General features: G+C 33.3%; 1 protein-coding gene across 1 annotated transcript in view; it reads left to right on the forward strand.

Annotated features, from left to right (window-relative positions):
* The window catches only part of Fbxo8 (F-box protein 8), a 46858-nt gene extending 33777 nt beyond the window's left edge, over window positions 1-13081 (forward strand). Inside the window, exons 4-6 of the mRNA XM_005373536.2 lie at window positions 7762-7880; window positions 10096-10292; window positions 11619-13081. Of these exons, the coding sequence (XP_005373593.1) occupies window positions 7762-7880; window positions 10096-10292; window positions 11619-11806 (504 nt within the window). The 3' untranslated portion in view covers window positions 11807-13081. The remainder of the gene's footprint in view (window positions 1-7761; window positions 7881-10095; window positions 10293-11618) is intronic.
* The last annotated feature ends 295 nt before the right edge of the window (window positions 13082-13376 follow it).

A 13376-nucleotide genomic window follows, 5' to 3' on the forward strand; every position in this document is an offset into this window, starting at 1 on the left:
GTCTGGGGGAGGTAGTGATATACATTTTGGAAGAGCAGTAGAAGGAGTGCACTCAACAAAGGTTGCCTTTATTATATAGATGAAGCCTCCCAATTAGTAGTCATCGAAGATTGACTGTCAAGCCAGGTAACAGGTTCCCAATTACTTCTTTCAGTGATAATATCCTTTCTAGGCAGTTGGGCGGCGGGGCTTGGGGGGGGGTCACATAAAAAAGCCTCTGCCTGTATCTGCTGTTTGCTAATTGTACGTAGATATAACTTCTTACAAAAGGACAACCTTTCAAAGCCGTTCCTACCTCCTTCTGTAGAGCATCTGGAGATTTGCCTAAAGCAGTCTATTCTGAAGTGACTATTTAATTACTCTCAAAAGTACAGTGATGCCCACCTGTAATTCCTACTACTTAGGAGACTGAGCAGGAGGGTCACAAATTTAAAACCGACCTTGGCAAATTAGTGAGACGCTGTCTCAAAATAAAAATAAAAAGGAGCTGGGGTGTGGCTCAGTAGTAGCGCTTTTGCGTAGCAGGTTTATTTCCAAGTACCACAAAAATCAATCAAGCAGTCAGTCGCTAGCCAGCCAATGTGGAGCACTTCTGAGCTATGTGCTAAAGGATGCTAAGCAGAGAAGAGGGCGTGGCCACTTACATAAGGGACAAAACATTACAGAACTTAGTGTGCATACTGAAATGAAATGGCCATATGAAATTATAGTCTTAAAGTCATTCATTAAATAAATCTTCTGCATTCATTTTGTTGCAAGTAAAAAGGCAAGGTGTCTCAATTTTGTATTTGTGAATAAATATCCCCATATCAATTATTCTCAACTGTAGAAGTTCTGTATTTCTTTTTAAATTCCTTGACTTAGGGCAGATGTTCTCTGATCAAATAAAATGAATAAGAACTGCTGGCGTGAACAAAATTAATAGACTTTACATTTACATTAGCAAATATAAAAACCTGTAGAAAAAAATAGAAATAGTCTGAGAGCAGTCATCCTGATCCTTGCTGCTGCTGTGCTCACACGAGACAGCGGACATTCTCCCACCTGACCTGCGGAGGACGGACTCTGCTGGGCTCGTCATTTGTTTCTCTCCAGAAAGTAAAATTTTCACAACATGCTGTGTCTCTTAAGTTTTTATTACCTTTACTGTACCAGCATTACAGCTCAATTAAAATGTCATTTGTTCATTTCACTGTAGTTGAAATGTATACCTGAATATATATATATATTAGATATATATCTTTTCTCATATTGAAAGAAGAAATCTAGATAGAATTATTTTGTTGTATAAATACTTATTAAAATATAAAGATTATTTTTTAACATCTTCAAAACGTTCTTTTGAAAATAAAATTTAAAAAAAAGAAAAGAAAATTAAATGCAATATCCACTTCTCTTTCTATTATGTAATGTTGTATGAACAAGTGTATCGTCATAATACTGGATTTTGCCTTGTATAAAAGGACAAAATGAACAAAACTAGCTAAATCCTTTTTTTCTTGACCACTTATTAAGCTATTCTTTAAGAAAGCGACTTATGGGTGTTCCCTGGTATGACAGTGATATTAGTGATTTCTTTAATTGATGCCTACTCTTTACACCATATTTCTACCACCTGTCAGTGTGAATAACCAGTACATTCAGTCCTAGTTAGCACTTTTTCATTTGGTTTTGCATGCCTAATTTTCTAGAATTCACTTTGTCCCAAAATGTATATTTACTTATTTTGAATGTATATATGGTAGGTTTTGTTTAATATTAACTTCAGATGGGGATTAATGCACATGGACTTCACTTAGATTCTTATTGCCGCTTGGTACTGCCTTGGTTTATGCTAGTGGGCTCCCAGTTACCCCTGCACCACTGCTAATAGAAATCTCCACTGTTCACCTCTTCTCTGCTGCTTCTCCCCAGACTGTTTAGTCTTCTTAGAGGGAAACCAGCATGAGCTCTGTTTGCTGCTTTCTGCTTTCTTCATATACCTGTCTCTGAACCACTGCTACTCCCTTATCCTCCTGTCTAGAAACATTATGACATCACCTGTATTTTAAGGGGTTTTTTCCTTCTTTTTCTTTTACTTGCTTTGCTGATCCTGCAATAGCATCTTTTTCCTGTATGTCAGTCCTTTCTTTTGGATTTCCTTTCATTTTTCTGACATGCAGAGCTAAAAATTATCTTGAAAAGCATTGATTATTTTTCTCTTTGCCCCGAGTTTTCCCCTTTGGACTAGTACATTTTTCAGGTGAGTGGGGTATAGTCAGTTTCCTTACCTTGAGCTCATTCCTTAGCGTTCTGCTGGGACATGAGCTCCTACCCTGAAAGAGACTTCTTAAAAGCTATTACTTACTTTTCTTCCAGTCACCAAATCCTGTGTCCTCTTTTTTCCCATTTTAGTCTCTTTTACTAGGCATTTTAATGCCTTTACCATAGCTTTTAAGATTTTTGCTGATTAGGAAACTGATGCTCAGAAAGTTTGAGTAAATTGATTATATTTACATCATCATTTAATGGCAGAGACCAGATTTTCGGTCCTTCTTTAAACTCTATTTTATAAGTATATTTAACACCCTTCTTTACATCTCAGACTCTTGGCCTCTGGGACATTATTCTTCCGTCGGTCTCTCCTGCTGACCCTTCTAATTCAAGGTCATTAATTTATATTTACAACACTTCCCCCTTTTTTATATCCTATTACTGTTGCCAACTATCTACCATGCTTTTTTAGTTTATCATCACCTCAAAGTCATCATTCCTTGTGTTTTTGGTTTTTTTCTCTTTTTGAGACAGTGTCTCACTATGCAGTTAAGGCTGACCTTGAACTCACTTTGTAGCCCAGGCTGGTCTCAAACTCACAATGATCCTCCTGCCTCAGCCTCCCAAGTGCTGGGATTCCAGGTGTATGCTACCACGCCCGGCCTCAAAGTCATCATTCTAAGACCACACTTAGCACTGTTTCTTTCCAGTCAACCCCTTCTATAACTTGCCCCCACATGGGGCACTTTTTTGGTCAGCCATTTCTGTCTTTGTTAAGCTAGAAACATGAATTATTGTTCCCTTTCATTGTCATTTGGCCCGATAGTCAGCATATTTATCAAGTATTCTCACTTGTTTTATATAACATATGGAATTTTAATAATACATTTTTAAAATCTGTTATCTTCTTTTTACTTCTGTTTTTCCATGCATTCATATTTGAACAATTATAGTAGCTCACTAATTACATTTCTGTTATTTCTCTTTGTACCATAATAGTCCTTCCTTACTCAAAAGAGGAGATATATTCCAAGATACCCAGTGTATGTATAAAACTGTGGATATTGCTGAAGCTATGTATACTAAGAACTCTTCCTATGCATACATACTCACGATAATGTTTAATTTCAAATTAGGCACAGTAAGTTATTAGCAATGATCACCATAAAATAAAATAATCATAAAAATGTTTTGTAATAAAAAGTATATAAATGTACTCTCTCTTTCTCTCTCTCAAAATATCTTCTTGTAATTTCACTTTTTCATGTACAGGAAGCATAGAAATTTTATCATACTACTCAGAATGGTGCATAATTTAAAGCATATGCATTATGTCTGAAATTTTTCATATAGTATTTTTAAATCACAATTTAATGCGCATAACTGAAAAGCAGAAAGCAAAGCCATGAATGAGGAAAGAATACTCTACTGTCAACTTACTACTGTAGGAGATTGCTTCATTTTAAAAAGGCCTGCAGAGGCTTCCAGTTGCATATCGGTAGAAAAGAAAAATCTTACCTTAATATTCTATGCTACTTGTACTATAATATAGCTCAGACTTATTCTCAAACCAAAGGTATCCCTGCTATCTTTCCTGAAAATTACCTGAGTTTTTATTTTATGTTGCTTTTGCTCACACAGTACAATATTGACTGAAATGTTCTTCTCCAGTGTTCCCCTCACTCCAGCTACCTAAACTCCTATCATTTTTTCAAACTTTATCCAGAAATCTCTTAGTGATTCTTTCACTGAACTATTAAAACATTTATTTTTCATACTCTTTCATTTAAGCTGTATTCAACTACTGTGCATAATTTGATTTGTCACATGTGTATATTCTAGTTATTTCTGTAACTGTCTCATCACCACAGATAAAATTTAAACTTTTTCAGGGCAACATTGTGTCTTACACTACTGTCAGTTATTCAATACATGACATATAGTATTTGTGTTTAATATATTTTTTAATGAAGGAGTAAACAATTTTAATTGGGTTTGTTTTTTTAAAACACACATTTTCCAAGGAAAAAATAAGGCCAAATGTGTATTTTCATAACAGGACTATTTTTTTTAGAACATCTATTTTGACTAGTAGTTATATGTCAGCTAACGAAAACTTTCTCTGCTTTGAAGCCACCCCATTATAAGATTGACACCATTATAATTTATCTCACACTTATCTTGGAATTCTCCCTACATGTTTTGACTGCAACAATTAAAATTAATTAATTTAAATTATTCTAAAAGTTGATCAGAATTGAATTTCCATAAAGGAATTAAAATGTATATAAACAAATGGTAAGTTTGAAGTTTAGGTTTATTTTGGAAGTGCAAAAAAGAAATGAAATAAATGAGAAACTGTTGGCTTTTGAACAGTTCAGCTGTAGTTGCAAGCATGGCTTTTCTTATGTAGCACTGACTTGCCCGCCTGTAACTGACGCTCACTGTTTATCCTCCTTCACACCTCTAGAATAGAGATTCCTAACCTGCGTCCTTTGCCGGAGTTCTGGCATTTAATTTGTACTTTTAAATGCATACATAAAATCAGGTTCAAAATTTTAAATGCTGCATACACGCATTATAATGGGGAGGAGTTCCACAGAGCTTTCACCATAGGCAGAGGGATTCAAGGCCCCACAAATAATTTAAGATCTTCACTGACTGTATACAATGTCTGTTCCTGTTTGCTTAAAACACACAGTCTTTCAGATGTCTTAAGGTGTTAATCTTTTCTTCTTTTTTTAAATATTGTTTTCTTTGTAAAATATTGTATTTAATACCAGTACATCCCACAGCTCCTCCTTATAACATGAATTTTACACCTTTCAACAATCCCAGCAGGTTCTGACTTCCTCTATCCAGATAACTGCTAGTTTGTCAATATTTCTCATAAATGCGATTTTCAATATTAGTTACTTACATGGTGGATCATATAGTCATGTGGACTGTTCCAAGCTGCAACCGTTCCTTCTCCTGGAAAATATATTTATATTAATATGGACTCATATCAATGCCTACAGTTTCCTTTGCCTTGAGAGATGAAATAGATGCACAAGTATCCACACACAGCTGAGAGTTCTAGTCGTGACTGATTATTATATGCTCTGTGGCCTACAGATTGCTCTGTGTCTTTCTTCTAAATCTTTATTGGGCTGGAGATTTAGCCCAGAGGTGCAGCACCTACCTGGGAAATGTGAGGTCCTGAGTTCGATTCCCAGTACCCCCAAAAAAAATCTTTATTAAAAAACAGAATATTTACACCACTTACTAAATAAACGTGATTAGTCAACAGGCCTGATGCTGCAGTATATTTTTATATTTCATTATTACATGAAAAGATTGGAATTCAGATGATTGCCAGCTTGCTCACTGGAGACAATTATGATCTGATTCCATGTTTTTTTCCTATTTGTCATTTCTCACCCTTCACTTTGGTAGCCCTTCTAAAGTAATCTTTGCCAAAGAAATATCAGGCTTTCCTCATAAAATGAACAGAGTTGCTTTATTTTAGGATTGTTCCCAGTTTTCAGGATTTGACTTAAAGTTCTTTGTGGTTGTGCTTATTCCTATCCAGTATATTTGACTGAGTTTAGAAAACTCAGTTAGGTTAGATATTTAAGTTCTCAAAACATGTTCCATAAGAAAGGCAATGGCCAGCGGTGTATTTTCACATGAAACAAATACAAAGATTATATCAGAACTAAGTAGGCATCAGATAATATTAAAATACCCCGTGTCACTAGGCATTATATCCCACTCAGTGGTCACCTAACTGGCTTTATTTTGCATAATGTTTAAAAAGTAAATGAGGATTAGTTTTATATATCTTAAATGGTGATTTAGGTATGAATATAGAATCTATTAAATACTAGTTTACATTTCTTTGTCTTTTAGTCACTTCAATTGAAATTAAACACTGGAAATAATTCTAAAATATGGTTATTCTTTTACATTAAGAAATTTTGGAAACGAAACTCATTCAGCTTTTTCTGAGCAGATCAGTTAAACATACAGTCAACTCTCGATTACTCAAACTAATGGAGAAAAGGATGGAACAAGCTTTACGTTTCTGCGGTGGTCCCCCCCGCCCCGAGGCAGTCGCTGTGCCTCATTCCGAACACGTTTTTGGCTTTCTGTCTTCATCATGTTGCATTTTCTAACCCTTGTGTCCAGGATTCAGTGACATGTGGCTTTCAATTGAGTTAACAGGAAAGTCTTACTCTGCTTTTTTTTTTTTTTATAAATATACATTTTTTTAAATCAGTGCCTCCTCAAGTTAAAAGTTAGCATTATTATGATGTTCTTCTGCCTCATAATATTAGTTTTTTATAAAAGTCTTATCTTTGAATTACAATTTGTAATTTTAACTTCTCAAAAGCATCACCTCATTGTACCAAATTGCTGTTTAAATTTTGTAATAGAAACATTTTAAAGGAAAATTTTTCTTTGAGTTTACAGAAATTCCTCCAACTTTTTAAATTCTAATATGCAGTATTTCCGAGTGCTATGTGTTTGTAGAATACAGAAATGCTGACGGGATGAAGGAATTTATGTGTGCAAACAGTGTGTTGTGTGTATACTGTACATCATTTTCTCTACCAATGAACTGTGCACATTGTGCTACTATCCGGACATAAGCACTCATGGGAATGCTTGTATCTGGATAACTGCAAGTTGAAATAAACACACCTGTCCTTTATTTCAATAACTGCACATTCAAATCCACCCAGGACATTTTTTGAATGTGACCTCCTTATATGTGAGATAGCACTGGTTTCAGCATTTGAATTTTTTGTGGCTGTTTTGTTGGTGTTGATTTAAATCTAAAGTAGATACAAACTCTCTGGAAAACTTTGCATGCAGAGAAAAGGAAATTCAAAGATAAATCCTATGAAAAACATTGAAACTGTTTTGTCTTACTATATTTTGCCTTCATGTGTACTATAGCTAGATTCTTGTAAAATATAGTGATACTTAAAGCCAAAGTAATAAAACCCACGAGCCAGCCTTGAGCTTGGCCTACTTTAAGTAATTTAATTATTTTTCATTTCAAAATAAAACTGTTAATCTTTCATTTGGAGGAGATTATTTTCCTCAGAAACATGCATCTACAACATGCACCTAACCATTCAGAAATCCTGTTTCCTTTAAAGCAGGAGAAGTGTTTGTTTCAAGGCTTATTTTATAGTCTATATTGTAGTTTCTTCTTTTTCATCTCCCAAATTAGGCCATATTTCTGTATGTTCGTTTTATCTGGCATGAGCCAGAAAATTAAATTAAGATTTCTTTAGGAATCTTAACTTTGAATTTCCTACTTTTCATTGCATGTAAACTGTCAACCACAAATAATAGCTTCAGTTCAGGTTCTAGCTTGTATTTTGCATGATAAAGCTATAAAAAGTCTAGTGATGCTGAAAAGAATTTAGCTATGGTTCAGCTATTGCTTGATTGTTATAATTTGTAAATAAATGCTGATTTTATTTACATAGACTTGTCTTTTTGCTTTAGGGGGTAAACTACTTCATGTCCAAGGGTATCCTAGATGATTCACCAAAGGAAATAGCAAAGTTTATCTTCTGTACAAGAACACTAAATTGGAAAAAACTGAGAATCTATCTTGATGAAAGGTAAAACAAAGCTTAAATTTTCATCAGAAATTAGCTAAATGAATCTTTTGAATAATTAAATTTTACTTTCAAGACTATTCTACATAGGATTTATCTAATTGAAAAGTTGGATAACCACATAAAAAAGTTACTGTGTCTTATACATTATTTATTTTATGAATTTTAACTTGCTCATGACAGTTACAATTATAAAAGTAAAGAAAGCCCATGAACACCCACCAAATGGTAGGTCATCTTTGTAATGGCAACCAAAGTCAAATATTTTTGTGGAACCAGAAGCCCTGGCTATTTCTTAATAACTAGCCACAATCTAAGTAACTAAAAGTTGTACAGTCTGAAATTGTATAAATAAAAGTCAATTGTAATGACAAATTGTAATCATAAACCCATAAAACTTATGGAATTATGAGTAGGTATCTATTTACATAGCAATACTACACAGAAGTATTATGTACATGTTTGGAAACTCTGAACATCTTATAGTAGTATATTTTATACAGAAGGGATGGTTAGTATGCTATTCTGATCTTGTAGTCCCTCACTTGTACACCTTTATTCTGGTTATTAATGTATGTAAAATATTAGAACATTTTGATGCAATGAAGCTACACAATCATTTTTAAACTATACCTAATACTAATGTATAGCTCAAAAATACGTGTGCCTTACATTGTGATTTTCAATCCTTTTGGATTCTGAGGAGTTTTTGAAACACCAATCTATAAATGTTCATTGTACTCCAGAAACAGCTAGAAAATAGGGTACACACATGATAAAGGTATAATCCTTGTTTTGAGGAGTTTATATTCCAGTATACTGGTTATTGAAATCAGCCCCTTATGTAAAAATGTCATTAACACTTTTTAATCTTTAAATACTCGGTACCTAGAGATTGCCAGGGGTTTTTGTTATTGTTTTGTTTTGTTAATTTTTATTATTTTTTTTTTTTTACTGGGAATCACACTCACGACCTCACACTTGTCAGGCAGGCGCTATGCCGCTAAGGTATATCCCTGGCCCATTGTTTTGATTTTTTAATGAAAAGAACCAGATTGTTCTGTAATTAATTTAGACTTTACTGACTTTGTGATCACTACTGAAGTTACTTAAAATTCTGTCATTGTGTTGTCAAAGCACAAATAGTTTATAAACATATAAATGTGACTATGTTCTAATAAAACTGTAAAAATAGACAGCAAGCCACATCGTACCTACTAGCTATAGTCTGTCCCTGCCATGAGCAATTGGTAGAAATTGGAGATTCTGATCATATAATCATGAGTGAATTCAATAAAACTGAAGGACATCGTAACAATGCATAACTAAATAATGTCTTCTTTTCTCGGCACGTGTTCCTCACAAGAAGAAAATGCTGTTACCTTTAAGTTTTGTGAAATTTACATTAAAATACTTGTGTGAAAAAAATACTTATATGAGGACTGTGCTGTGAGGTTACGTTAATAAAAGGTGTAAAGTCACAAATGTGGTCACAAAAATTCTATTTTTATTTTAAAAAATAATAACACATATAAATATTTGTATAATTGTAAATAATCTAAGTATATACAAATAAAGATCATCACCCCTATAAGGTGGGGTACTGTGGAACCATTAAGAAGATGTGGTAGATCTTTGTATATACCTATAATCCCCCTACTCAAGGATGCCAGCCTTGGCAACATAGCAAGATCCTGTCTCAAAAACAAATAAACTCTGTACAATATACTATGTGAAAAGCAAAGTCAAAATCTAAAGCAATATATTTTATATGTAGGCCTTTTTAAAAATCTACATAAACAGTTGCTACCTCTAGAAATGTGACTTGATAGATGAAGTATCTCATAACTTTCTTTCATAATTTGAAAAGTTAAAAGTACTAGAGTGCTAAAAAAAAAAAAAAAAAAAAAAAAGAATTCTGCTGCTGTCAGACCTAGCCAGGAAAACACTGGAAAACTTTTTATTACTGAAACCTTTTCTTCATTTTACAAGTAGAATTCCTCACTGTAACTTGCTTTGTTTTGTGTAGTCTATTCATAAAGAGTTCAGACTCTTTCTTAAATAATTATACTTGTTTTAACTTAAGCATATGTACTTTTATAGGATTATCTGAGCTGTTGATAATCAAAAATCAAACATTTTTATCTAAAAATGACAAATTATCATATTTATCCTTTTTAACAAAGTTAACTAAAGTTGTAATCTTTTCTTTCTATAGGAGAGATGTCTTGGATGACCTTGTAACATTGCATAATTTTAGAAATCAGTTCTTACCAAATGCACTGAGAGAATTTTTCCGTCATATCCATGCCCCTGAAGAGCGTGGAGAATATCTTGAAACCCTTATAACAAAGTTCTCACATAGGTTCTGTGCTTGTAATCCTGATTTAATGCGAGAACTTGGCCTTAGTCCTGGTAAGTATGCACATGTGCACGCGCTCGCGCGCGCGCGCACACGCACACACACACACACACACACACACACAAATATATTTTTTTCACGTTACTTCCTGTCCCCTTTCCTGCCACCTCAAGATAAAAACAAGTCTTCTGTGAGAAATTTTTTTCACTGGGTAAAAATATTTCTACTAATTAAAAATATTTCTTTTCATATTGTAAAAGTTACTACACTTAGGCACAGTTAGGCAGACCTTTATTTAGTCACAGATATTAATTTATATGTAGCAAATAAACTGTTTTAGGAAGAAAGTTGGACATACCTATGTAAATTCTTTAACATTATTCTTATTTGAGTGCTGAATATTTTTACTTGTATAATTGAAAACTTGAGAAATTACTTTTAAAACTTTAAATAATCCACACATTTCACAGAGAACAATTTTTTTTGCTAATAGGTAATGTAATTAGCTTGCATTGTGTATATGTGTATGTGTGTGCATATATGATATGTATATTTCTGTATATGAGCGTATGTGATCCTGCTTGAGTCTCCTACATGTTTTTTCATTTGATGCAGCTTTACTTATTTCTTCATGTCAAAAAATGCACTGTGCCTATCTTTTTAAACAGAGATTATAAGACATTTACACATCATATGAAATTTGCTAAACATGCTTTCCAGGATATAATGTTTAACTGAACTTTCTTAAGACTGCAGAATTCCAAAATATGAGTACCACAGTAGTAGCAAGTATCTGAAAATGAGTCACCATCATAATATTAATCACCTTATTTGCCCTGAGCTTATATAAAGAAAATTACTTTGGCTCATGGAGCTTAGGTCTGGGCATCTTTTCCCTAAAGATTTACTCTTGAAATTAATGTGTAATTTCCATAGACTTTTAAAATAAATCTCAAGTGACAATATTAATTGAATAATCTTAAAAATTGTCTGCATTTTATTATAGTGCCAATTCAGTGTAAGTAATGTATTTGAAAACAAAAAATGAAAGAAAATTCTAAAATTTTTAAATCTAAAATGAATTTTTGCTATAAACTGTTAAGCCCTTTTAACATTGTTTTGAAGAAACTGCTCACTTAATTGGCATTCAGACTAATTGATAACTGCCCCACTTTGCCCAGTATTGAAGAATTTTCCAAGATGTAAGACAGTCAGCGCTAAATTAGAAAGTTCAGGCGAGTTGGAATGAATTGGTCACCCCAAGTTTAAGTATAAGCTAATCTTCCTATCTTAAAATTATGAACATTTTTGCCTGATGTAAACACCTTTGGGATACCTGTTAGAGTATCATAATTCCAAGTGTTTTTTTTTTCTTCCAGATGCTGTCTATGTACTGTGCTATTCTTTGATTCTACTTTCGATTGACCTCACTAGCCCTCATGTGAAGAATAAAATGTCAAAAAGAGAATTTATCCGAAATACCCGTCGTGCTGCACAAAACATTAGTGAAGATTTTGTAGGGCACCTTTATGACAACATCTACCTTATTGGCCATGTGGCTGCATAAAAGCACAATTGCTAGGACTTTAACTTTTTACTTCAGACTAAAGCTATCCAAGGACTTATTAGCAGATGTGAGGTTATATCCATGTTGGTCATTGTAGCCTCTGTATGCAATCAAGCTTGAGTATACAATTTCTTTTTCCTTCCCTATTTTCTTTTTTTAGTAATTTCTTGGGGGAACTAAATAATTTTGCAGGATTTTTCTTAATTTTGCTTATTATGTTTTGCACAAAGCCGAGCCATTATCTGACCCAGCTGTTAAGGAATCTTAAACTGACATACACTATAATCTATAAGACGGTATATTTGTGCATTAGATTTGCCTGAAAATCTTTATCCATTTCCATTTTTTAAATACAGTGGACTGTGTACATATTTAACTAAAGAGATTTATAATCATAATTATTTTATTGTGAAGATTTTAACTAAAGTTTCCTTTTCTCTCAAACTGAGTTTTGAAATTTATTTGATCAAATCAAAGAATATTGTTATCTGTATAAGTTGGATCTGACTTCAGCTAGAAACTAATACCAGCTTTCCTTTTCTTTGAATTTGAAAACAGTGTCAATTTGTTACCATATTACTATGCAAAACCAGCACTTACTGTATAATATAAATTTCTCATTTGATTTTTCATTTTAAAATCTTCCAGGTTAGTCAAGTCTTGGTGAGTTCTTTAAACCATTTAGGATTTTTTTTAAAGTGTGTTCAAATTTAAGATTTATACTTATAAGAACAGAATAAAATAATATTAGAACTCTGGTAAATCTTTGCTTGCTTATATCTGATTTAATTAGTCAAGTGACTCTTTCCCTAATCTTGATGATCTATGATCAGAATCTGCTGAACGGGATAAGGTGAATGATAGTATGTACTCCTTATTCATTCAGTACGTCTCTATCAAGGGCCTTCCACGTGCTGTGCCCTTTGCCGAATACTGGAGATAGCTAGCTCTGTATTCACAGATATAGTATGATTGGGTAATGAGAGGGAAATACTACTAAATGTAAAGCAAGTGGATTAATTATATCTTAACTGACAATTATTTTGTAATTAAAATGCACATCATTGGATTAATAGGGAACATGCTTTATATAGTAAATTAAAACTTACCCATAAGTAAAAAGCAAAAGCTTTGGAGTGATACAGTATGTGATGCATGGAACTGCTAACTTACAGAAATGCAGAATCCTGGTTTTCATCCAAATCGGACCCCAAGTCAACAGGAGTTGCTAATATCACAACAATAAAGATATACTACAGATTTTTCAATGAAAAACCTAAGGTAATCAGATATATTTTTGCTATCAGAGGGATGTTTTAACTGGTAGGAAATAATTTCTAGATTCTGAAACAAATACCTAAATAATTTTCACACATGCATAATTTTGAATTTCATGACAAAATAATTATAATTTTTGTTTGTTTTTTGAGATAGACTCTCACTGTGTAGTTTAGGTTGGCCTTGAACTCACTGTAATCCAGGCTAGGCTTGAATTCATGGTGTTCCTCCTGCCTCAGCCTCCCAAATACTGTGATTACAGGCATGTACCACCACACCTGGCAGAGTAATT

Source organism: Chinchilla lanigera, unplaced genomic scaffold (assembly GCF_000276665.1).
Source record: "Chinchilla lanigera isolate Chin_1 unplaced genomic scaffold, ChiLan1.0 scaffold00002, whole genome shotgun sequence".
NCBI lineage: Eukaryota > Metazoa > Chordata > Mammalia > Rodentia > Chinchillidae > Chinchilla > Chinchilla lanigera.